This window comes from Sarcophilus harrisii, chromosome 2 (genome assembly GCF_902635505.1).
Source record: "Sarcophilus harrisii chromosome 2, mSarHar1.11, whole genome shotgun sequence".
In the NCBI taxonomy this organism is placed as follows: Eukaryota; Metazoa; Chordata; class Mammalia; order Dasyuromorphia; family Dasyuridae; genus Sarcophilus; species Sarcophilus harrisii.
This window is the reverse complement of record NC_045427.1, coordinates 586,144,704-586,168,088: the sequence shown is the minus strand read 5'-3', so window position 1 is coordinate 586,168,088 and position 23,385 is coordinate 586,144,704. Positions and strand designations below refer to the sequence as shown.

The 23,385-nt window shown below is 34.2% G+C and overlaps 1 protein-coding gene across 8 annotated transcripts in view; it reads left to right on the top strand.

Annotated features, from left to right (window-relative positions):
- The window catches only part of CPEB3 (cytoplasmic polyadenylation element binding protein 3), a 267,785-nt gene that overhangs the window by 117,680 nt on the left and 126,720 nt on the right, over positions 1–23,385 (top strand). For 3 of the 8 annotated variants that reach the window (XM_031956043.1, XM_031956045.1, XM_031956044.1), the window contains exon 5: positions 19,017–19,040. The exons of the other annotated variants lie outside the window; for them this stretch is intronic. In XM_031956043.1, the coding sequence (XP_031811903.1) occupies positions 19,017–19,040 (24 nt within the window). The remainder of the gene's footprint in view (positions 1–19,016; positions 19,041–23,385) is intronic. 8 annotated transcript variants of the gene reach the window in all.

Genomic DNA, 23,385 nt, shown 5'->3' with positions numbered 1-23,385 from the left:
AGCACAATTGAGAAGTTTGAATTACAGAAAAAAAAGAAGGTTGGGGGAGGAATGTGTTATGAAATTATAGTAGGTAGGTATAGTAGGTATAGTAGGTATAGTAGGTATAGTAGGTATGGAGACAAACTCTAAACTTGACTTTCCAGAAAAGATAGAACTTAATGCCTTTTTCTCAGACACCTTTTGGGGTCAAGATATGGGTTCTGGATGGTAAGCTGATCTTTTAGTCAGGAATATCTGCGTTCTGAATTATATCTCTTGAGTCCTATTGATTGTATAACCAGTCAACTCTGTTAAGACTACAAGTCACAAGTGCAAGTATCAATCTACATTGGTAAAAGAAGTTTCCTACACCAATTATTTCATAGGTCTAGTTAAAAAAAAAAATTGGAAATCTATTCTTTTACAACCTCAGACTTTCCCCTTTAAAGTATTTTCAGTCTTAATCATTTTAAAAAATGTTCAGGGTTTCCTCATTTTCGTTTTTGTGGCTTGATATCATTAGCAGCTCATAGTTCTGTCATCTATTTTCTTGTTTTTCTCTGACATGTCCCTACTATTTTTACTATTTACCTACTTTGTCATACCCTTGTGTCAATTTTAACAGCCTAATAAAAAATATTTCTTCCAAGTGTATACCTGTATATCCTCTTCTTGCAAACATCAAATCAGCTTTTCTTAGTACTTTTTCACCAATTCCTTCTGGAAACCTTTTTGATAATATAACTTTTTGGTTTTTCTCTTATGCTAATAAGAAACTTCTTTTTTATTTGTTTGTTCCTCCTATTCTTTATGTCACTTAACTGGGCATGGTTCCCAAGATGTCATTGATTGTTTAATTTTTTTCATAAACCTATCCATTATTGTGGCTTTAGCTTAATAGCTTTTACTTCAGCATCTCAAAATCCAACTCCTTTCTCACGTTTCCTGATTATAATGTCTGGACTAGCTCCCTGGAGGGTCTCAGAATCAGAGTCAGGATCAGTCAAAGTTCTTGGTCTTTAAAGGGAGAAGTGAAGGAGGCAGGCAAGCTGCCACACGGCTTGCCAAAGATGTATACTGGATCCTGGAGTCCAGAGTCTCCAGCCTCTCTCCTCCTTGTCTTGCCATCAAGTGACACTGACCTCTCTCCCTTAGCCTTCCAATCCTTGCCTATGATTACCTCACCACCAAACATTCAGCAAGCACCAGTGGTGAGGAGAGCCATCACATCACCATCTCATCTAAATATATGTATATAGAGCCATTATTTCACATCGAATAGGTAATTAGCCTTAAGTGCTCTGTTGTTTGATTCAAGCACACCCTTTTCAGAGTTTCAGCCCTCTATACCTGATTCCTTGTTTTCTCCATCCCCTGCTATTAGGTTTATCTTTTTTTTTTTTTTACATTGTATTATTTTGGATGTCTGTTATATTTGTTCCTTCTTAGTGTTTATATGTATTATCCTATCTATTATATAGGATATAAATGTCTTGAAAACAAGGATTGTTTTATTTTTTTGTACCTCCAGTACTCAGCAATAGTGCTTGACATGTAGTAGATACTTAAATGTTGTAAGAATTTAATCTAACACTTTCAGATGACCAGACAGCATTTCCACTTCAATATTCCTCTCTGACACCTACCTCAATTTGAATATATCTAAAATAGAAATCTTGATTTTCCTATTTAGTTCATCTTTTTATTTACCTTATGAGGGGATCAAACATACTATTGTTCTTTTTTTTTTTATTTAATAGCCTTTTATTTACAGGTTATATGTATGGGTAACTTTACAGCATTAACAATTGCCAAACCTCTTGTTCCAATTTTTCACCTCTTACCTCCCACCCCCTTCTCCAGATGGCAAGATGATCAGTAGATGTTAAATATATTAAAATATAAATTAGATACACAATAAGTATACATGACCAAAACATTATTTTGCTGTACAAAAAGAATCAGACTCTGAAATATTGTACAATTAGCTTGTGAAGGAAATCAAAAATGCAGGTGTGCATAAATATAGGGATTGGGAATTCAATGTAATGGTTTTTAGTCATCTCCCAGAGTTCTTTCTCTGGGTGTAGCTGGTTCAATTCATTACTGCTCCATTGGAAATGATTTGGTTGATCTCGTTGCTGAGGATGGCCTGGTCCATCAGAACTGGTCATCATCTAGTATTGTTGTTGAAGTATATAATGATCTCCTGGTCCTGCTCATTTCACTCAGCATCAGTTCGTGTAAGTCTCTCCAGGCCTTTCTGAAATCATCCTGTTGGTCATTTCTTACAGAACAGTAATATTCCATAATATTCATATACCACAATTTATTCAGCCATTCTCCAACTGATGGACATCCATTCAGTTTCCAGTTTCTAGCCACTACAAAAAGGGCTGCCACAAACATTCGTGCACATACAGGTCCCTTTCCCTTCTTTATAATCTCTTTGGGATATAATCCCAGTAGTAACACTGCTATCAAAGGGTATGCACAGTTTGATAACTTTTTGAGCATAGTTCCAAACTACTCTCCAGAATGGTTGGATTCGTTCACAACTCCACCAACAATGCATCAATGTCCCACATACTATTGTTCTTTTGGCCTAATGGTGATTCCTTAAAAATTTATCCCTTAAAAATCAGATTTTTTTTTTTATCCCTTATAATCAATTAGTTGCAAATATCTGCCATGTTGCAATTTCAATGTATCAGAACTCTTCTAAGGTTTACCTTCTTCCTCTTTACACTACTACTTTATTGACTTCAGTTAACTTAAGCAAGCAAGTAGTATAATTTTACTCATTATTTATTTATTTATTTTAAATTAAAATTTTTATTTAATTATCTTTTGTTTCTTATTATTTGTCACCCATCTTTTTACTATTTAATTATTTTTATTATTTAATTTATTATCAATTTGAAGTGTGATATATCAGTGTTAGAAAGGGATAGCCAGGGTAGAGTTGGGGGAGAGAAAAAGAAGGAAGGACAGCTTGAGTTTAAGAGGATAAGTGAGCCAGTGCTAAAAGACTATATGACCAACTTGTGTCTTTAATAACAGTAGGCAAATCTTGAGGCTTGTTAAATCTTGAGACTTGAGGATGTCATTTTTAGAGGCTTCTCTATCAATTTCCCCCAAAGATTTGCCTATTGTTTTATATAGCAAACCTTTGCTATTCTGAAAAGCCTCAAGTCTCACATATTGATATATGCAGAGCAAAGAATATGAAGATCGCTGTGATAAATCAATGAGACTTGCCACTTATCCAGTATTCTTAAAATAAATTAGTTCCAAAACAATATGCTTCCTTCTTTTAAAACTGATACTACAGCTTAGTGCCATTAAATCACCCATAACATTTTAATAGGCTAATTTCCTATTACTCTTTTACTCTTTTAATCTCTTGCTGCCACTAAGCCAGAATGCTTCCAGTGCATTTTTCAGTTTCTCTTGTTGAAAGATGAGACTGTTAATAAAGGATGCAATCTGTGTCCTTAGGATTGATTCTGTTGCAAAAGTTCCTTCTAACATGACTTTACTCTTGTGCCTTTTACCTCTTAATAATAAAGCTGTACAAGGAAACCCACTTGTGTTGAAGACTAGAGCGTTCTGGGTGCCCTCCAGCATTAACAGTGCCACAGTGAAGCCATATAAGGTTCAGAGCTTTGTAGTTAGCTTTTTTGTCAGTTTACCTGGTACTGGTTAGGCTCTGGGGAACTAGTTTAAGTGAAGCAGACTAAAGGGAGATTGAGTGATAAATGAGAATGCCAAAGTCTAAATTTACATAGGGGAAATTTTAACTGCTAAGATGGCCAGAATATTTATATCATCTGGTCAGCAAGTTGTCTTTCTATTGGGAAAATCTTCTTGGAAGCCACATTTAGATCATGTGGTATTTTGATGTTAACAGAGGTGGAAGGGAGGAAATTGGTTTATTTGAAATGGTACCATCACAAAGCTATGCTAGTAGCTTAGCAAATGAGTTATATTAAGTTGTTGATGAACTTTTAAGATGCTATATATGTGTGTGTGTGTGTGTGTGTGTGTGTGTGTATACACACACACACACACACACACATATATGTATAAATGTCAGCTAATATGAATCCATCCCAGAGGGTATAGTTGGCAAATGGATCAAACCATCCAGATTAGAAGATCATCTTCCCTGGATGTATAGGCAATGATGATAAATCCTTATTGAACTCTCCTTTTCCTAGCCTTTGTGCAGAATGCCCGCTTTCTCTTTCTATATGTCATTAAAGGCTTTGCTAGTCATGATGACAAAGCTGTTTTTGAACTGATACTTTCAATTGGTATATCTCTGGGATTTTAAGAAGATGCCTTAATTTCATTGGCAACACAATTCAGAGTCATACCATATTTCTCAGGGAACTATCCTCCAATATGGAATTTTTTTGTATGTATTTGTTGTCTATCAATTTCATTTCTAAATAAAAACTATCTTCTTTGTCTTTCCAACAAACCTCCTTTGTAACAAAATTTTAAAAATTAGAGGGAGTAGGGATCTGGTATTTCAGCAGACTTTCACAACACAGTAACCATGTCTGAAAATATATGCAATATTTCATACTCATAATCTCTCTCTAAGAGAGGAGGTTAGGAGGTATGTCATTCTTTTGATATGAATCTTGATTATTCAGGTTGGAGTTACATTTCCTGACTCTGGCTTCCAGCTCTGGCCCTGTAACCTTTTGTATATTTATATATCCCAGTTAACCATTTGTGAGTATTTAATCCTTTCATCTTGTAAAGAAATGAATATAACTCCAAGAATGGTGTTAATGAGAAATGATTTTTGTCTCTCTACATATCTTCAGTCATAATAAACTAGAAGCATCATAATGGCAGAGGGTGAAGACAAGGTGGATACTTGGGAAATTAGGGTTGTAAATCTTTGAGCTACTATTGTCAGAAAAAAGTGATCTACTATTGGGTAACCTTTGAGTCATTTCTCTGGATCATCTTCCTCCTTTGTAAAATGGCCTTTTAATTCACTAATAACCTTTAAGTCACCATGTAAATGGATGTTATTTTTAAAATGAGAAGCTTATTCTATATAGTTCATTAAGATTTCTTCCAGCTCCCAAGATTTGTTGTTGTTGTTTGGTTTTGTTTTTTTTTTTTTGAATCATCATTTCTTTATTTCAAAGGCTTGCTCTAAAATCTTGTCACTCTATAGTAAGACACCATGTGTCAGCAAGGTAAGGTGGGTGTCTGCTGTTTAGAAAATTTCTCATCATTCTAGGTGCATTTTCGTAGCTCAGATAGCATTGACAGAAAGCACTGATGTTCTCAGTGCTTTAATTTTTCAGCATATAAGCTCATCTCCAGTGGTGACTTTGTTTATATTAATGTTTACAAAGACACCAGTCTGAATATAATATTTTTAGAGACTAGGAAGAGATATAGTTAACACCAAGAAGTTGATTAGACACAAGAGTGGTGAAAACTAGATCAGCCAGTAGCAGAGTTGGCTTTACAGGGGGAAAGAGACTAGTAATTTTCTGATTGGTGATGAGCTTTCTGAAGTTATTCATAAATATTCATTTGAGGAATTAAAGATTTTAAGGTGAAAGATAATTTTCCAAGTCCTTTCTCTGTGAGCAATACTCACCAGCCTTTCTATCTTCAAGGATAATGAACCTAACAGTATGTTGTGAGTAGAACCAGGAGTTGATTTCAAATTATGGCAACATCCCTCATTTTGGTTTATTTAAAAATTAAATATTCACAGTAACATCTTAATCTTTTATAGTTTGCCACTGAGATTATATATTTTTGTTGTCTCTGAGAGTTTTCATTTGCATCTGATTTATATCTCAATAAAGCTTGAGTGAGTGAGAACTCTTAACCAGTTGTAAATTTTTCCTTTACTACGTATAGGCTATGATGACATGACAAGAAATTATTAAACATCTATTTGGGAAATTTTTCTTTCTTTTTAAAAAAGTTTATTTTTAATACAAATTGTTTTATGAATTATGTTGGGAGAGAAAAATCAGAGGGAAAAACAATGGGAGAGATTAAAAAAAAACAGAAAAAAGAAGTGAACATAGCATGTGTTGATTTATATTCAGTCTCTCCTTAGTTCCTTCTCTGTTTGCAGATGGCATTTTCTGTCCAAAGTCTATTGGGATTCCTTTCGATTATTGAACTACTGAGGAAAAAATCAAGCCTATTATAGTTGATCATTGCACATTCTTGCTGTTATTGTGTACAGTGTATTCCTGGTTCTGCTTGTTTCACTCAGCATCAGTTCATATAAATCTTTCCAAGCCTTTCTATAATCAACTTGTTCATTATTTTTTATAGAACAATAATATTCCATTACCTTCATGTTACCATAACTTGTTCAGCCATTCCCCAATTCATGGGCATTCATTCCTTTTCCAATTCTTTGCTACCACAAAAAGAGCCGCTACAAACATCCTTGCATATGTGGTTCCCTTTCTCTCCTTATGATTTCATTGGGATACAGACCCAGCAATGGCACTTCTGGGTCAAAGAGAGTATACACAGTTTTTTAGCCCTTTGGGCATACATAGTTCCAGATTGTTCTCCAAAATGGTTGGATCATTTCACAACTTTGGGAAAACTTTTAAAAGGTTATAGTCATTCAAATAAGCCTTTTTATCTTTTTTATAGAATTATATAACATATTACCTGCTATACATTATTGATCTGAGATACTAAAATTTTTTAAATCATCAAAAAAGGAATAAATTATTCCCAGTGTGTCATACACTAAGCTGGAAAATCTTCTAGTACATTTCAGAAATTTGGAAATAAGGTTTTCTGCATTAAGCCCAAGTTTAAAAACTTAACCAGAATTCCTGTTTGTCATATGCCAAGTAAGTTCTTGAACATTTTTAATGTATATAATATATTTCTGAATGCCAACAAATCCTTTGCTTACAGGGAATATTATTATGAATTTTGTCAGCACGGATGTTGTATACTCTTGAAAGGATCCCTACTCTAATGTGTGTGTGTGTGTGTGTGTACACACTAAGTTGTTGTACTAAGGGATCTTTAAGGGTCCCTCTAATCCAGAAGACATGTATTGATAACTTATAGTGTATTAAGTCTATATGCTAGGCCTGGTGATAGAAAGGTGAAGTCTCTACTCTCAAAAAATTAAATTCTTTCTGTGGAGATACACATATATTTGTGTTAATTAGATGAGGAAGAGATTCCTAATAATGAGGTGCATTGAGAATGGTTTCCTATATGAAGGGGCAAATGGAACTGATCTCTGAAGGAAGCTTGGGATTCTAACAAGTGGAGGTGAAGAAAGGGAAGAAGGAGACAGACAGACCGATGCATGGGAGAAAGCCGCTGCAAAGGCATACAGGCAGAAGATGGAATGCTGAGTTCAATAACAGCAGATAGACCAGTAGGCTGAAATATAGTAGGCATGAAGGATAATTGTGTAAATTAAGATTAGAAAGATTAGAAAATTGAGCTGGAACCATATTCTGAAGGATTTTAAAGGTGTAACTGAGAAGTTTGTTTTATTCTACAGACATAAATTGCTGCTAAAGGTTCTTGATCAGGGAAATTACATAAATTATGCTTTGGGAAGATAATTTTCTGTGGAGGTCTTATTGATGAAGGGAAGAGACTAGCATCTAGAACTCCAATTTGGACTTCTTTTGGACGTCATTGCCATAGTGTAAGTGAGAGGTGATCAAGAGCTGAACTAGGATGGTAGCCATATGAGTAGAGAAATCATGTATATGAGAGAGATGTCATAGATGTAAAAATAAAACAAAAACTTGGATATTAATTGAATTTATGTGGGGTTAGGAGAAGGTTGAGGTTTAGAGGAAATGAGGGCTGAGTTCCAAGGTTGTAAATCTGGGTGATAGTAGCATTTTTGGTAGATAGAGATTTAGAAAAATAATCTGGTGGAGAAGATTAGTTTTATTTTGGACATGTTGAGTTTGAGAGGCCTATGGAACACTCAGTTGGATATTTCTGATAGGCAATTGCTGAGATGTACTATTGGAATTGAGGAAAGTAGTTAGAGGAAGATATATAGTTCTAGGCGTCACCTATATAAAGATGGTTATTCCCAGGAAGGATGAAGAAATCACCAAGAAGAAGAGTGTGGAGTGAGAAAAGATGAGTTTGGGGGCAGAGACCTAAAGTATATCTATAAATAGAAGTAAGACATCAGTGATGACCAGAAAAGGAGTCAGAGGAGTAGTCAGATAGGAGAAGAAAGAGGAGAGGATACAAAAAAGCATTTGGCTGTAGAGGAGAGAAATTAATAGGATGAAAGCTTGAAAGTGTGATAGGATCAAGTGAAGTTTTTCTAAGAATAGGGAAGGTTCAGTATGTTTTTAGGTAGCAGGTAAAGATCAGTAGGCAGAAGGAGACTGCAAATTAGGACTTGCTGTTGGAAATTAAAGGGACACGTTATTATGGGAGACAGGGAATAGAATCAAGGACATAAGTAGAGGGTTTGGCATTGGCTACCAAGAGAAGTGTTACCTGTTTATAGAGACTAGAACAAAGCAGGAAAAAACGGAGGGGAATGTCAGGAGTTTTTAGGGTACAGAATATGGGGGGAGCAGCTTGACAAGTGACCTTTCAACTTTGAGATTGATGAGGTTAGCGGCAGTCAGAGAGTTGTTGAAAAATCCCCTTACAATCAGTGCAAAAGTTCTTCATGAAAGAATTCATGAAACCCTGAATTATTAATTGGCAAAAATGAAAGTTTATTGTTGGATAGGAAACAGTTAAAGACTGATTCTATAATGGGAAAGTCCTATTAGGGAAATGGAATCTGGCACTGAGAAGAGAATGTCTTCTCAACAGGCAGGGTCCTAGCAAGCTGCTTAGGCCTCTGCAAGGAATGAATTTAAGTAAACCTGTTATAAGGGTGCTCTTGGTGGGGGGCTGGGACAGCCTGACCTGATCAGACCAAGATTTCTCAATTGAATGTGAATTTAGAATTTCAAAAAGATCAATGGGAGTTGATTTGTCCTTGAATAATGTTGCTTCTCTCATCCTGGGAAGATGGGCCCTCTTTCTTGACTCCTTGGAGCCTGGGAGATCCTGATCTCTCAGATCAAAAAGGGGACACAATTTAATTTTAAAGGGAACAGTTACAGTAAAGGGAACATGGTTTCAGAGTGATAATCTTAAAGGGAACACAGCTTCAGTAAAGGGAACAGTTTCCCTCCCCCTTCAAGATTATGAAGATTATATTTTTAGGCATCAATTTCCAATTATTTATTATTGCTATTATTAATATTTCATAACATAATATTTCATTGATGTAAAGATTTCCTGTTAGTACCAGTTATACTCAGCCCCCTGGGAGATTCAGTTCAATTCAATTAGTATTTCTTAAGTACCTACTGTGTGCTAAGTACTGTGCTAGATCCTGGGAATGCAAAGTGTCCTCATGTGAAGCCATTCTTGGCTTCTCTGGGCCTGCCTATGCTAATGCTTTCACGGTAGAGGCCTAGGGGTGGGATGTGATTGAAATTACTATTATTTAGCAAGTATTTATTTTTCATAGACCACCTATGATTTCTTTGTCCCCTCTCGCTATGAATCTGTGAATATTAGTACCTGTCAGGCAGCTTATTATCTTAGAATTGCCCAGGGACAAAAAGAAGTTATATGACTTGCCCAGGATCACACCACAGGGATGTGTCAGGGGTAGGCCTTGAAACCAAATCTTCTTGGCTCAAGTGGCAACCACCTACCCACTGCTTCCTTGGGTGTGTGTTATAACAAATAATAATAATTTCTAATTCAGAAAAGATGTTTAAGTACCCAGGGAGGAAGTGTGTATAAAGTAGCTAATTTGAAATCTGGTTCATAGAAATGGAACTGTCAGCAACTGCAGAGGCCATCAAGTTTAACCTGCTTTTTTACTAGTAAGGTAAATGAGGCCCAGGAAAAGTGATTTGCTCAATTTGCACAAGAAGTACAAGTCAGAGGCAGGATTTGGCCCTAGTTCTTCTGCTTGCATGATGAGTTATGTTCCATTTTGATGTGTTTCTTTTTCTAAAATTAAAAGTTCATTTCCTAAAACATTTGAAGTGTCTGAATCTTCTAATAGGCTGTTATAAGCAATTAATCTCAAATGAAACCTTTAGAAAAAGAGACAATTAATTGTTGGCCTTCATTCTTTTGGAATTTTTCAAATTTTTTTTTCCTGTTTTATATGGTCTTTGGAGAGAACACCATTTCCTCTCCCTTCATTTTGTTTCTAGATGAGTAGTTTAAAAATGGAAAGTCTTTGAAGTGTTTTATAATTTGATTCATGTAAAAAATCAACAAAATTGAAAGAGACAAGTTGGCCTTTGATTTTGTAGGCAGCTAAAAAAAAATCACATGGAAAAGTAGTCACCAATTCCTGGAGGCCCATTTTCTAATGAGCAGAGCCTCTCATCACACACTAAGGAGGGAAAGTTCCATTTTGTAACTTCAGTTTGACATTTCTCTCTGTGAGTCAGCACACTTGGCAGCTCTTAAAGTAATAGTCCAAACAACATCTCCTAAAAATATTTCCAAGTCTCTAAACAAGCGTTTAAAAGAGTTAAAACCCCCCAGAATAATCTGGATTTCTAGATTCCTTCTGTCTAAACATTAAAAAAACATTTCATTAAAAAACGAACAAAAAAAAACTCCAAACAGTGAGTTTGTATATGATGGTCAGATCTCTAGTAGTGAGCTTCTTGGGCTTTCCTTAGGCTATGTAACAGACACTTATCTATTATCCCTTATTAGGAACTCTCCTAGCTGTCCTTGGTGTAGGACCTTCAGTAGCTCCAGTTTTTTTGGCTTGACCTTCAGAAATTCAAGGGTTTTTAACACTTGCAGGAATTGCCTTTGAATCCCCCATGCTTATCACAGTGTCTGTAGATGCTTAGTAAATGCTTGTTGAATTGACATAGAGTTAAAGCAGCAGGAGGGCAATTAATACACCTAAAAAGAAAAATGTTTTCTTCTTGGATGATACTATGTTTCCAGAAATGGAGAGAATGGTACGTTTGTACCATCAGAGAATATGAAAATATTTACATAAGATTGTGCATTTTACAGAGCACTTTTCTTGCAATCTTGAAAAGCTAAGCTAAAACCAGTGAAACAGAATTTAACAAGGGCAAATATGAAGTCTTGAACTTAGATTAAAAAACTCAGATGTGCAAATATAGGATGAGATGGGTCTGACTTTGCAATGACTGTAGTGAAAAATAACCTGGAGTCTTTAATTGATGACCAGTTTGTTAACATTAGTCAATAGCATAATGGAATTGTCGAAAGAAAGCTGTTGTTCTTACTAGAAATTCCATTTCTCAGTTTCAAGTGTTTTCGCTGGCTATTTTCCCATGCCTGGAACTCTCTCCTCCCTCTTTTATACCTCCTAACTTCTCTGGTTTTCTTCAAGTCTCAGTTCAAGTCACATCTTCTGCAAGAAATGTTTTCCAGGACTCTTTTATGTAATGCTTCCCCTCTGAGACTACTCCCAAATTATAATATGCATATATACACAGGTGTATATATGTATATATTTATGTATATGTATGTATGTGTGCTCAATATATACATATAAATATAGATTGTTTGCATGTAATTGTTTACATATTGTCTTCCCAATTAGACTGTAAGCTTCTTGAGAAAAGGGACTGTCTTTTGACTTCCAGCTTTAGTACTTAATACAATTCTTGGCACATTTAATAAATATAAGTTTATATGAGTTTATGTTGCATTAATAAAAGTACAAGGTCAAGAACATAGAAAGTAGTAGTCTTACTAGTCTCTATCTGGTTGGACCACATCTGGAATATTTGTGTTTGGTCATGGGTATCATACCTTGAGGAGGGGAACAACAAGAAACTAAAGTAAGTCTTCTGAGCAATGCATTGATCCAGGACAATTCTAGTAAACTTGTGATGGAAAGTACCATCTGCATGCAGAGAGAGAATTATGGAGACTGAATGCAGATTGATGCATACTATTTTCACCTTTTTTTTTTTTTTTTTTGCTTATTTTCTCATGGTTTTCTCCTTTTGTTCTGATTTTTCTTTTATAACATGATTAATATGGAAATATGTTTAAAATTATTGTACATGTATAACCTATATCAGATTGCTTGCTGTCTTGGGGAGGGGAGAAATAAGGAAGGGAAAGAGAGAAAAAAATTTGGGAGTCAGAATCTTTAAAAAAAAAATGAATGTTAAAAACTATCTTTACATGTAATTGGAAAAATAAAATACTATTGAATTTTTTAAAAAGAAGCTAAAATAAGTTCAGAAGAGAAAATCCAAGATAGTAAAGGAAATCCAAAAATCTTAACAGATGAGAAACTGTTTAAGAATCTAGAAATGTATAAGGAAATAGGATGGTCATTTTAAAATGTTAATGCTTACCAGGAAGAAGGGGTAATATAGTTTCCTTAATTTAATTTGACACACCACTGCTCCATCCTGCTAAATTTTGGAATCATTTCATACATTTTTTAGAAGATGGATATTGGACACATATGTACATACACACATATATATACACATATGTAGTATGCACACTCATGCATACATGCCCTAGTCCTGAGTCTAGATCTGCTGATGTTTGAAGAAGCAAAGAATCTTTTTTTTTTTTTTTTTTTTTTTTTTTAATAATTATCACTTTTTATTGACAAAACCTATGCCTGGGTAATTTTTTACAACATTATCCATTGCACTCACTTCTGTTCTGACTTTTTCCCTCAATCCCTTCCCCCAGATGGCAAGCAGTCCTATGTTAAATATGTCACAGTATAACCTAGATACAATGTATGTGTGCAGAACCAAACAGTTCTCTTGTTGCACAGGAAGAATTGAATTCAGAAAGTAAAAATAACCCAGGAAGAAAAACAAAAATGTAAACAGTTTACATTCATTTCCCAGTGTTCTTTCTTTGGCTATAGCTGAAGCAAAGAATCTTTATTCTTTTTTTCCCTTGTTTATTTTTTTTAGAACAGCTTTTTATTTTCCTAATATATGCAAAAATAATTTTCAGAATTCACCTTTGCAAAACTTTGTATTCCAAATTTTTTCCCTTTCCTTCTTCCCTCCCCCTTCCTAGACAGTGAGCAATCCAAAATAGATTATATATATGCAGTTCTTCTAAACATATTTCCATATTTGTCAGGAAGAGTCTTTATTATTAAAATATAACCTGTAGTCTGACAAGAAATACACTATTTGCATGGACAAAGAACACAAAAGATCTATGTGTCCCATCCATCTCCTGCTAGTCTGAGTTTTATTTATTCACTTCTGGTCTTAGATACAAGTAATAACATTCATCTATGATTGGTGAGCCTTGACTATAATACAAAGTTATGTTGAAGTTCTCTGAGATAGGGGAGATTGTGTTTTATATATTGTAGCAGACAAAGAATCATTAGCATACTTCTAAGGGGCTTCCTCAGAAGCAAAGAAATATTTTCACTTTTCCAAGTATACTACCTACATGTAAGTGTGGGGAAAAACATATTTGGGTTGGACAGTATCTTTGATGCTCGGTGACTCACTGTGTAATCCACTAGTCAGTCACATTTGGCAGCTGCTGCTAATATGTACCTTTCCTTCTACTTCTACAGAGCCCTGAGCACACTGTATCACGATGCAATAGGTATATGTTTTCCTTATCTACTTGCCTTTTCCTGGGTAGTTAGTTGGTTTGGTCTCTTGAGCATTTACACATTTCAATAGGAGCCTTTGTGGTTTTCTTGTGCTTAAAACAGTCACCATAGTGTTGCTTAAACTGCAGCATCTGGCAAATGTCACCATCTATAGGGATTCTCCTTTTGTTATGGACACTCAGCTGAATAATCCTCCATGACAAGGGCAAACACTTTTGACAAGAATGTATCTCTCCGTTCAATTCCTAGCTTGATTAATCATCTGAGTTTTCAATATTACTTCTGTTGCATTTTTCAAGAAATATTGTATGATTGTTGTTCAAAAATTTTTAACATTCATTTTTAAAATTTTGAGCTACAAATTTTCTCCTTCCCTCCAGTTCCTCACCCATCTATTGAAATATGATACCCATTATACATGTGAAGTGATTGCATGACTTTGAGACACTTTTTGTCACAAGAATTTTTGTGATATTTTGTTGTACTAAAAGAAATGCATCTTTTATGATCAAGAAAATGAGCACAGTAGGATTTGGTATTCTCTAACACCCTTCAGTCAATTTGATAGTTGAAGTCTGATTTCCTGTAAAATATTGTTTGGGAAAGCTTTCCTATCTTTCTTTCATTGATTCATGGAAGATATGCTTTTGATGTGGGCGTAACTTATTGTCATTTATAGAGTTGGAATACTAAGTATATGAGTATGTAATCATTAATCATTTTGTTGATTAGGTCTTGATATCTCCCCCCAATTTTTGTCTCTCCATCCCCCTTTCAAATACCTTAATAATAACTCACTCAATACCTTCAAAATTGTTGCTTCCAGGGTAGAGATTTTCTACATACACTTGATTCAAATCAGCTACTAACTATTTCCCCTTGTAATTATCTTTAGTGCCAGTTATACTTATTTAAAGGCTAATTTATTTATCATGCAGCACACTGAGGACTAGTAAGGTAGTGCCCAAATGAGTGGTTCTGATGTCATCAATGTAGAATATAATTTGTTATAGACCTTGAAAAATATGCTCTGTTTTTCTTCTGTTTATTACTCCTTCCATTTCCTAAGTGCCCCAGACATGATCTGACTTAATTAGGTCTCTTGACAAGGTGATAGACTTCAATAATCCACCATTATACTTTGTAAGATTTTATAGATAAATTTATATTTTAAACCAATGATGACCTTGATTTTTTTGCTGTTCAGCAGGGTGACTGAATATTTCCTGTTTGAGCTAGTTTATATTATTAAGCTATATGTAATACAAAAATAAATTAACTTTTCCTTTAAGGATGTATTGTTACCTACTGGTCATTATTTGGATGTCTTTGGCTCATTAACTTGTTCATTAGGGTATGGTGATAATAAGGATGTCATATGTAACTAATAAAAATCTTGGACTGTCAACAGGACTTTAGGGTGATTGGCTGGAGAAGCTTCAGCCCTCTTTATGCTTATTGATAGGCAGATCATAGTATATCACTGATTATGTCAAGTAGTACATGCAATTGATAAGCTTATATGAGTGATTGAAGGCACACTTTTTATTTTCTTTTTAAAGGCTAATTATTAACATTCATTTAAAAAAAAACTTGAATTGTAAATTCTTCCCTCCACATCTTTTGGAGAAGGCAAGCAATGTATCAATTATATATGTGAAGTCATGCAAGACATATATTTACTTTATGAAGGCACACATTTCAAAGGTACACATTTACATGTATTCATTCTGTCTCAGAATCATGTGAGAGGCTCTAGCTATTAACATGATTTTATTAGATAAGAAAACTAAAGTTTAAAAGTGAATTTATTTGTAGTCTAATAGCTACCAAATGTGAAAAATACATTTGAAACAGAAATGTTTATCTCAAGATGAGATTTATGTAGGGAAATGATTGATTTCTCTTAAGATTTGGAAGGTTGTCATATGGTTTAATTTTTGCATAGTCAAAGAGAAAAGGAGGCATTAGAAGTCTGAGACAAGAGTTAGATAAGTTAGGATTCTAGAGTGAATGAGGTGGAAGACAGTCTGTTTGACCCAGAAGGCAGAGCTAGGGACAATGGGTAGATATTGCTGGAATACAAATTTAGGCTCTACATGGAGGAAAGACTTCCTAATTATGAGAACTGTCCAAGGTGGAACACAGTCCTTTTCATTCAGGTATTCTCCACCTTTGTGTATGTGTGCATGAGCTCTTTTGGCAATACTGTACTTAAACACTGGGGATACAAAAAAAGGGCAAATATAGTTCCTGACCTCAAAAAGCTCACAATCCAGTAAGGACACAAGAAGTGAGCCAAAATGTCTAGTGAAACTTAAAGACCCCTTCACATAAAAATGTTTATAAATAATTGAAGGAAATATACCACATTAGTTTTAGAGGTTAATGCAAAAAAAATCATTTTTTTTTCTATCCAAGTTAAGAAAGCATAAATAAAAAGCTCTCATTGTGGAGGTGGCAGGTTCTCCTTCATTGAAGATCTTTGTCAAAGGCAGGATGACCATTTGAGAAGTATGTTTTAGAAAGAGATTTTTAAAGGTATATTTTGGATTAGTTGACCTAAGTGTCATCCTTTTTACTCTTAAGATTCTTGGAATTACTTTACTTATCCTCATTTAAAATACAATTTCTATGAGTTCTAAACTGTGTAGTAGATTTATGGGACTATGATGCAGTCTTAATATTCTGTTGTTAGTGATCATTTCTAACTTAGACTTAAAATATTTGCAAACTTGTTTTCTAAAAATTTTAATCCAATGAAATCACAAAATTCATAAATAACTTGTCATAGGCATGTAAATCTATGTAAATAGATGTAAATGAAAATCTATCTTTTGTATATAAATCTATCTTTTATATTTCTGGGTTTTGCTCTGTGTTCAGTTCTCTTTTCTTTGAATATAATTCTAATGAGTCTAATTGTGAACCTCTTTCATGAAGTACTTCATCTTTTAAAATGCATCTACTGACTGTGGAACTATTTTCTTAAAGATCAGATGAGTTGTTTATAATACTTGATAAAGAGAGGAATCTTGAAAGAAATATGCTATACTGTCTCCATTGGTTCATTTATTAATTGAATCAACTGATTATATTCCTTGATCTGCCTATTATCAGGTGCTTAACTCTCCCTGCTAAATTTTGGTTGAGGGCAAAGGAAGGTGGGAATTACTAATAGAGCTTAATACAGTCTGTTGCTCTCAAGGATTGCATTGAGAAAACAACATTCATCTAGTGAAAAAAAAATACTTAAGTGCTCAGATGACTGGCATATGAGAGCCAGGGGAGAGGGGGGAAACTCAAGCACAGAATGAATTAATACCTGTAAAACAACCTGGATCTTTGAGACATTTTTTTGTGGGTGCAGAGGTAGAAGAGAATGTCTGCAAAATCAGTAACTAAAGTTCTATTACCAGATCATACTGTGATAGAATTTTAATAACCCTATCCTAAAACACTTCTTTCATGCTGACAGAACTTTTTTTCGCAGTATCACCCCCAAATGTGCCAGTTATATTTATTTATTTGTTTATGGAGTACATTGGTAGGGGCAATAAGGAGGAGAAATTTTTTTTTTCTATTGCCTAAGATTTATGGGTGCTTTAGTTAGAGGTTTAGGGCAACACAAAGTTAAAAGAATCCAGTGGAATAAATTACCACCAATAGTATCAGAAGATGGGAAAAGATTACAGAAAGAGAAGTGGGAGATGACCAATAACTTTTTTTTTTTTTTTTTTTTTTTTTTTTTTTTTTTTTTTTTTTTTTGCTGAGGTAATTGGAGTTAGCCAGGAAGTGTTAAGCATCTGAGGTCAAATTTGAATTCAGGTCCTCTTGACATCAGGTCTGGTGCTCTATCCACTGTGCCACCTAGTTTCCTCTACCACCAATGGCAATCTTGATCAGTTTTGAAATTTTACCTGGTACCCAGGTCAGCCTTGTTTCAAACCAGAAAGGTAGGAAAAAAAATACATTATTTTCTTTTTGTTCTGAACTGTATAGCCTATCCCAACCTTTTCCTAGGACTTAGAATTCAGGCAGTTATTAGTAATCAATCAGTCAATCAATAAACAAGCAAATAAGGAGGTGAATAAATGGATAGAGAAAATAGGGATAAATAAATTACTAATAGCTAACATTTAAGGTTTGCAAAGTGCTTTGTGTATGTTTTCTTATTTGATTGTCATGCCCATCCTGGGATGTGGATGCTATAGATTATCCCCAATTTACTGATGAGGAAATGTATTATGTGTCCAGGGTCACTCAGCTAGCAAGTGTCTGAAATATGATTCACATACAGATCTTCCTATCTCAAAATATAGGACTTTATCAATATGCCACCTACCTGTTTAAAGGTTATGTTAATGGTTAAATTTTTAAAATCTTTATAAGACATCTGGAGATTTAAACAGCATTAATAATTCTTTTGGGAGAAAGAGTTCTGAATTTTACTTTTTAAAGATTTCGGAAAACAGTTTAGAACTATAATCAGTCAGGTGCAAGACTCAGAAAGATTTTCGTTCCTCATGAGGGAAAATATTCTAAAATACAGAACTGACCAAAAGTAAAATGGGCTATTGCAGCAGGTAGAGAATTTTCCTTTTATTCTGGGAGTCTTCATGTGAAGTTTGAGTTCAAGGATATTGTAAGTTTCATGATGATTTCTGAGGTTCTTTTCTATTTCTGAGATTCTGTAGCTCTGTTTTTGTCATGAAGTAGAAAGCAAGAAGAGCTAGAAGTTGAGATGATCTAGTATTTAGATGGTCAGAGAAATAGGCAATTGTCATTCTGGGGATGAGCAAAGGTTTGGAGATAGAATGCTATGAAGACTTAGTGTTTTTTTTTGGAGGGGTTAAGGAATCAAAAATAGTTTTAGAAAATAATATAATAAACTGCATTTTAAAAATATATGACTAAAGAATGTCTCTTATTTTAAATGTATATATGGAATTGTAGACTTAAATGGATAAAATAGATTAGACTCTTTAAAAATCAACTAATAAAATTTTAAATCAGGTTTTCTACTCTGGAATACTGAATTACTAGAATATATATGTGAGTAAAGTGTTTTTATGGTCTGTGTTAGACACTATTAAAATTTAGATCAAGTGAGAAGTACTCCATGTCTCTGATGGCTGTCCAGATCATGTGAATTTCAGTGTTAAGGTTATAGTTTAGCTTGTTGATTTTTTTTTTTTATGAAGACACTTCTGTAGTTAAACCGACTGTCTAACTGAGCAATAACTCAAATATTTCTAATTCTGAGAAGATTTAGAAAAGTTTTGAATTTTTTTCTTTTAAAATCAAAGTTTTGACAAAAATACCCATGGTTTTCTTCTGTGTTTACATGCAGCCAGGAGCTATGGGCGGAGACGAGGTAATTAAAAAATGTAATTTTTTGCTTGCCAAATTGTAAATAGATGTGATTATACCTGTATATGAGGGGCGGAGGTTGGGCTGGAAGGAATAATGAATGGGTATTTATTGTGCTTTTAGTATGCTTAGTTTACTTATTTTAGAAGAATAGTTCAGTTATTGTTAATAGCTCAATTGTTTTTATCCTGTGTTGATAAACTGTTATTTTAATTTTAATAAAAATGTGACATGATTGGGCATTTTAAATGAGAAAGATTTGGGACACTTTATGAATGTGTTTGATAAAACAAAAAGCCAACTACAATCTTTATTACTTAGTATTTCCTGTACTTTTAATAGATTTTTTTTTTTAAGAAAAAATAATAGCATTATTTGTTTGGGAGAGAAAACATTTTAAAGCTAACATTTTAATGTTTTCATTTTGTTTCATTAATGCTTGGTAATTGGATTTCCAAGCTAAATAATAACAATGATTGTATCATATATACTTGTGAAGATAAGAATTTCTCTGTGCCCCTGGCACCTTATATATGCTCATATGTATATGAGGTTAAACTTCTGCTTGACCTTAGAAAACAGAATTAGTACTAATGGATAAAAAGTATAAAGTTAGGTTTTTGACTTTGTATAAATAAATATACATTTCTGAAGAGCCAACCTGTTCAGAAGTGGAATGAAGTTCCTTGGAAGGTGGTTTCCTAGTTCCTGGAAATCTTCAAGCATAGGCTAAATTGTCACACCATTATAGAGGGTACTCATTCTTTCAAGAAAGGTTGAATTAGGTGCCATTTGAAGGCCCTTTCAACAAGTTTTTTCAATCCTTTGTCTATATAACCTTTGATTTTGAGAAGGTGCTTTCCTACCTCTTTGCCTCTTTTCTCACTTGATCTTCAGCAATTCTTGGAGGTGTGTGTTAGATTTGGGGCTTTTTATGTTAGAGCGTGCCCAGTTCCAATCTGTCAGGTCCAGAAATGGAAATACAAAAGTAGCTTGCTAAAGGTCATATGGCAAGTTGGGTTTGCAGTTAGGTTTGGGATCCAGGTCCTTGCTTCCTTTTTCCAGCATTCTTTTTCTCATCCCTTAGACTACTTCAGAGCTGGTGATTCAGTGCTGAAAAGAACAGATTGATATTTATGGTAAATTTGTGATATTGCCAGTGCTTGAAGTTAAATAATTATCCCTCATTTCTTTAATGCTGAAGAGAGTATAACTCATAAGACATTTAAACATAGCATTATATAACACTGGAAGGCATAATATTTTCAGTTTTGGACATGGTAATCCTTGTGTGGGACACTGGTTTTTTATGATTTTGAAAAGACAACCAGTGTCAAGCGGAGAATCCAGATTCAAAAAGGAAAATAATTGTTGACAGTGATTAAGACATAGCATAAAGAGAGATTAGTTGTCTCTGAATGTTCATTCTGATACTGCAGTCCAGGCATTCTATTGAATCACCTGGCCTAGTGTCTATTGCATCCATCTTTACCTTTCATTTCCACTGCTACCTACCATTTCGTTCAAAACAAGTTCAAATCCCTATGTCCAAGATCTTCTAATATCTTAGCAACTTTTCAACCCTGGATATACCATCAGTTTTCTAACTTCCTGAACTTTGCTCATGTTCTTCTCTCTCCTTGTTTAGAATGTCCTCTTTCCCCCTATTTTCTTTTCTTCAATGATCTGATAAAGTTGTGTATCTCCCACAAAACACCTTCCCCAGTTGTTCTAAACTGGACTCATCATTCCCTTCCCCTGTACTGTTAGGATATTTATTATTTATACCTTTCATTGATCATTTAGCAGTCACTATATTGGGTAAATCTTGTTATTCATATGTTCTCTCTCTGCGCTTGCACTATATATTCCCTAAGGCTAGGAACTATGACTATCACAGCTCTTATATACATATTCCTATACACATAAAAGAACCTTAATAAATTCTTGGTGGATTATATTATATACCCCTTTCTATCCTTAGCTCCTAGGATAAGAGTTTTTAACCTTTTTTGTGTGTGTTATGTATTCCCTTGGCAAGCTAGTGAAATTCTTTTCTGGCTCCCTTATCAGAATGATGTCTTGTTGCTTTGTTGCTGAATTTCAGTTAGAGGGTAGGGAAAATAAAGATGCAATTTCCCCCCCTCCAAATACAGAGATTACTTGAAATCTATCCATGAACTCTCCTACTTAAGAATCCTTGACCTAAGATTAGAGGATTAATATATTTATGCTAATTATGATGTTATTGGAACTAATCTAGGGGCTTCTAGGCATTTGATATTTGACTGCTTTATTATCCTGAGACATTTATTAAGAACTTATTTGTGTGGAGTTCAATGCTAATAAGCATTTTCAAGAATGACTTGGGCCTCCATAATCCTTATTAAAGCTTATGATGGAATGTAGTTGTTGAAAATAGAAAAGGAAAATACAAACAGAATAAAGATTTTGAACAAATTTGTAAATAATAAAAATTTATTATGTAATTAAATTTATAATCTCAATCCACTGCAGCCAAGAAAGAATACTCAGCAGATGTGACTTCTGCACTTCTGTTTAACCTTTTATTCCCAACACTAACTACTTAGACTTTTGTTCTGAGTATTCATATTTTAGCAAATAAGTTTCTTTGCAATTCCATAAGTCCTAGATTTCATATAAAAGATTTATAGTAAGCATTTTTGTTCTATTTTGACACGGTTAGGGTTCTCTTCAGTGGAAGCCCTGACTTAAAGCAACATTTAATTCAGCAGGGCAACCAATAGTGAAAGAAAACTAAAATATGAGTTTTCTATTCATTGGGGATTTACAAAGTCAGATTGATTGGAATTCAGTTTTAGAGAACATGTATATACTCTGCATAAAAATCAAGTACAATTTAGAGTCAAGAAGCAAAGAGAGAAGCTAAAGTCATCTAAAGATCAGAATTGTACCTCATCTTGTCTAATGTACCTGAAAAGACTTGATAGAAAAAGTACTTGGGGTATCCAGGCTTGAGAATGAGGTAAGGTCGGCTTGGAACAGAATAGATTAATGGGAACTGCTGAATTTAATTGAATAAACAAAGGAAGGGAGATAGTCAGGGTTGTCTTGGTGTAGAATGTATAAAATATGAGGATCTTTTACTGATGTGTGTGGCGTTCAGAAAACAAGGAACATGATCAAAGTAATAGGTGGAAGGGAGAGTTGCAGCAACGATACCAGGTTCATGTGGATTGGCTGATGGTAAAGCCATGGCCACACTCAGTAGGAAAATTTCCTATTGCATAGGTCAGGAGGAAGATCTGATTTTGAAAAGGAAGAAAAAAGTTCACAGACAAGGAAAATTATATAACAGGACGAGAAAGCAGAACTTGGCAGTACTCATTTGTTCCAGCTGATATAAAGTGTTTTCCTGACAAGTAGGGTGTAAAACAGATATTTCATATTACATTTGAAATCATCGTTCCATTAATTTCCAATGTTTTGAGCATTGCTGCAGGGAATGAAAAAAAAAAGTACAGACTAAAGACAGAAGCATCATGATATAATAGAATGCCAAATCTGAAAGGAATAAAACTGAGCTCTTTAAAAGAAAACAAACAACAATTTCTGAACCTTAAAAACATAAGTAACAGCATTTCTCCACACACAGCAGGACACAAAAAAAGATCTTCTATGTAATTGTCAATTTCCAATTTATACTACTCACAAGAACTGAGTTCTTAATCCATCTCTGATGCTACCTATCTAACTTTGAGCAGGTAATACTGTCTTCATTTACTTCATCTATAAATGTTCTCTAGATGGCCTCCAAGGTTCCTTTCATCTTTAAGGTGATGATCCTATGATCCTAAATGCTTAAGAAGACTTATTAAATTGCCCTAAATACAGGTTATCCTTTCTCTCCAGACTTCAGTTGTATGAAAAAAGATTATAGGCTATAATCAGAGACTGCATAGAGAGTTGTGATGATTTAAAAAAAAAAGCTAAATATTGCATTTAAGGTAAAATGAACAAATTTCACAGTAAGCATATTTTCACTACTATGTGGTGTAGGTAGTGTTGAGTGATCCTGGAAATATCACTTAAAATCAATCAATGCTACCAGTAAACTATCTAATTATTAAATTTCAGAGAAATTGCACATCTGTATTGGGAAAATTTTGCTTACTGAGAGTTTGATCCAATGAAATCACTGATCTGTACAAGATTATGTATTTTCCTTTCAAAGAGAATTCATGTTAAGGACAGAATCAGTAGGGTCAGGCTGCCTTCTAACTGTTTGCTATTTGAAAAACTATTCTTTGTCAAGGTTAATTTTTTCTCTTATAATAGATTTTAAAACAACCAATGAACACATTTTC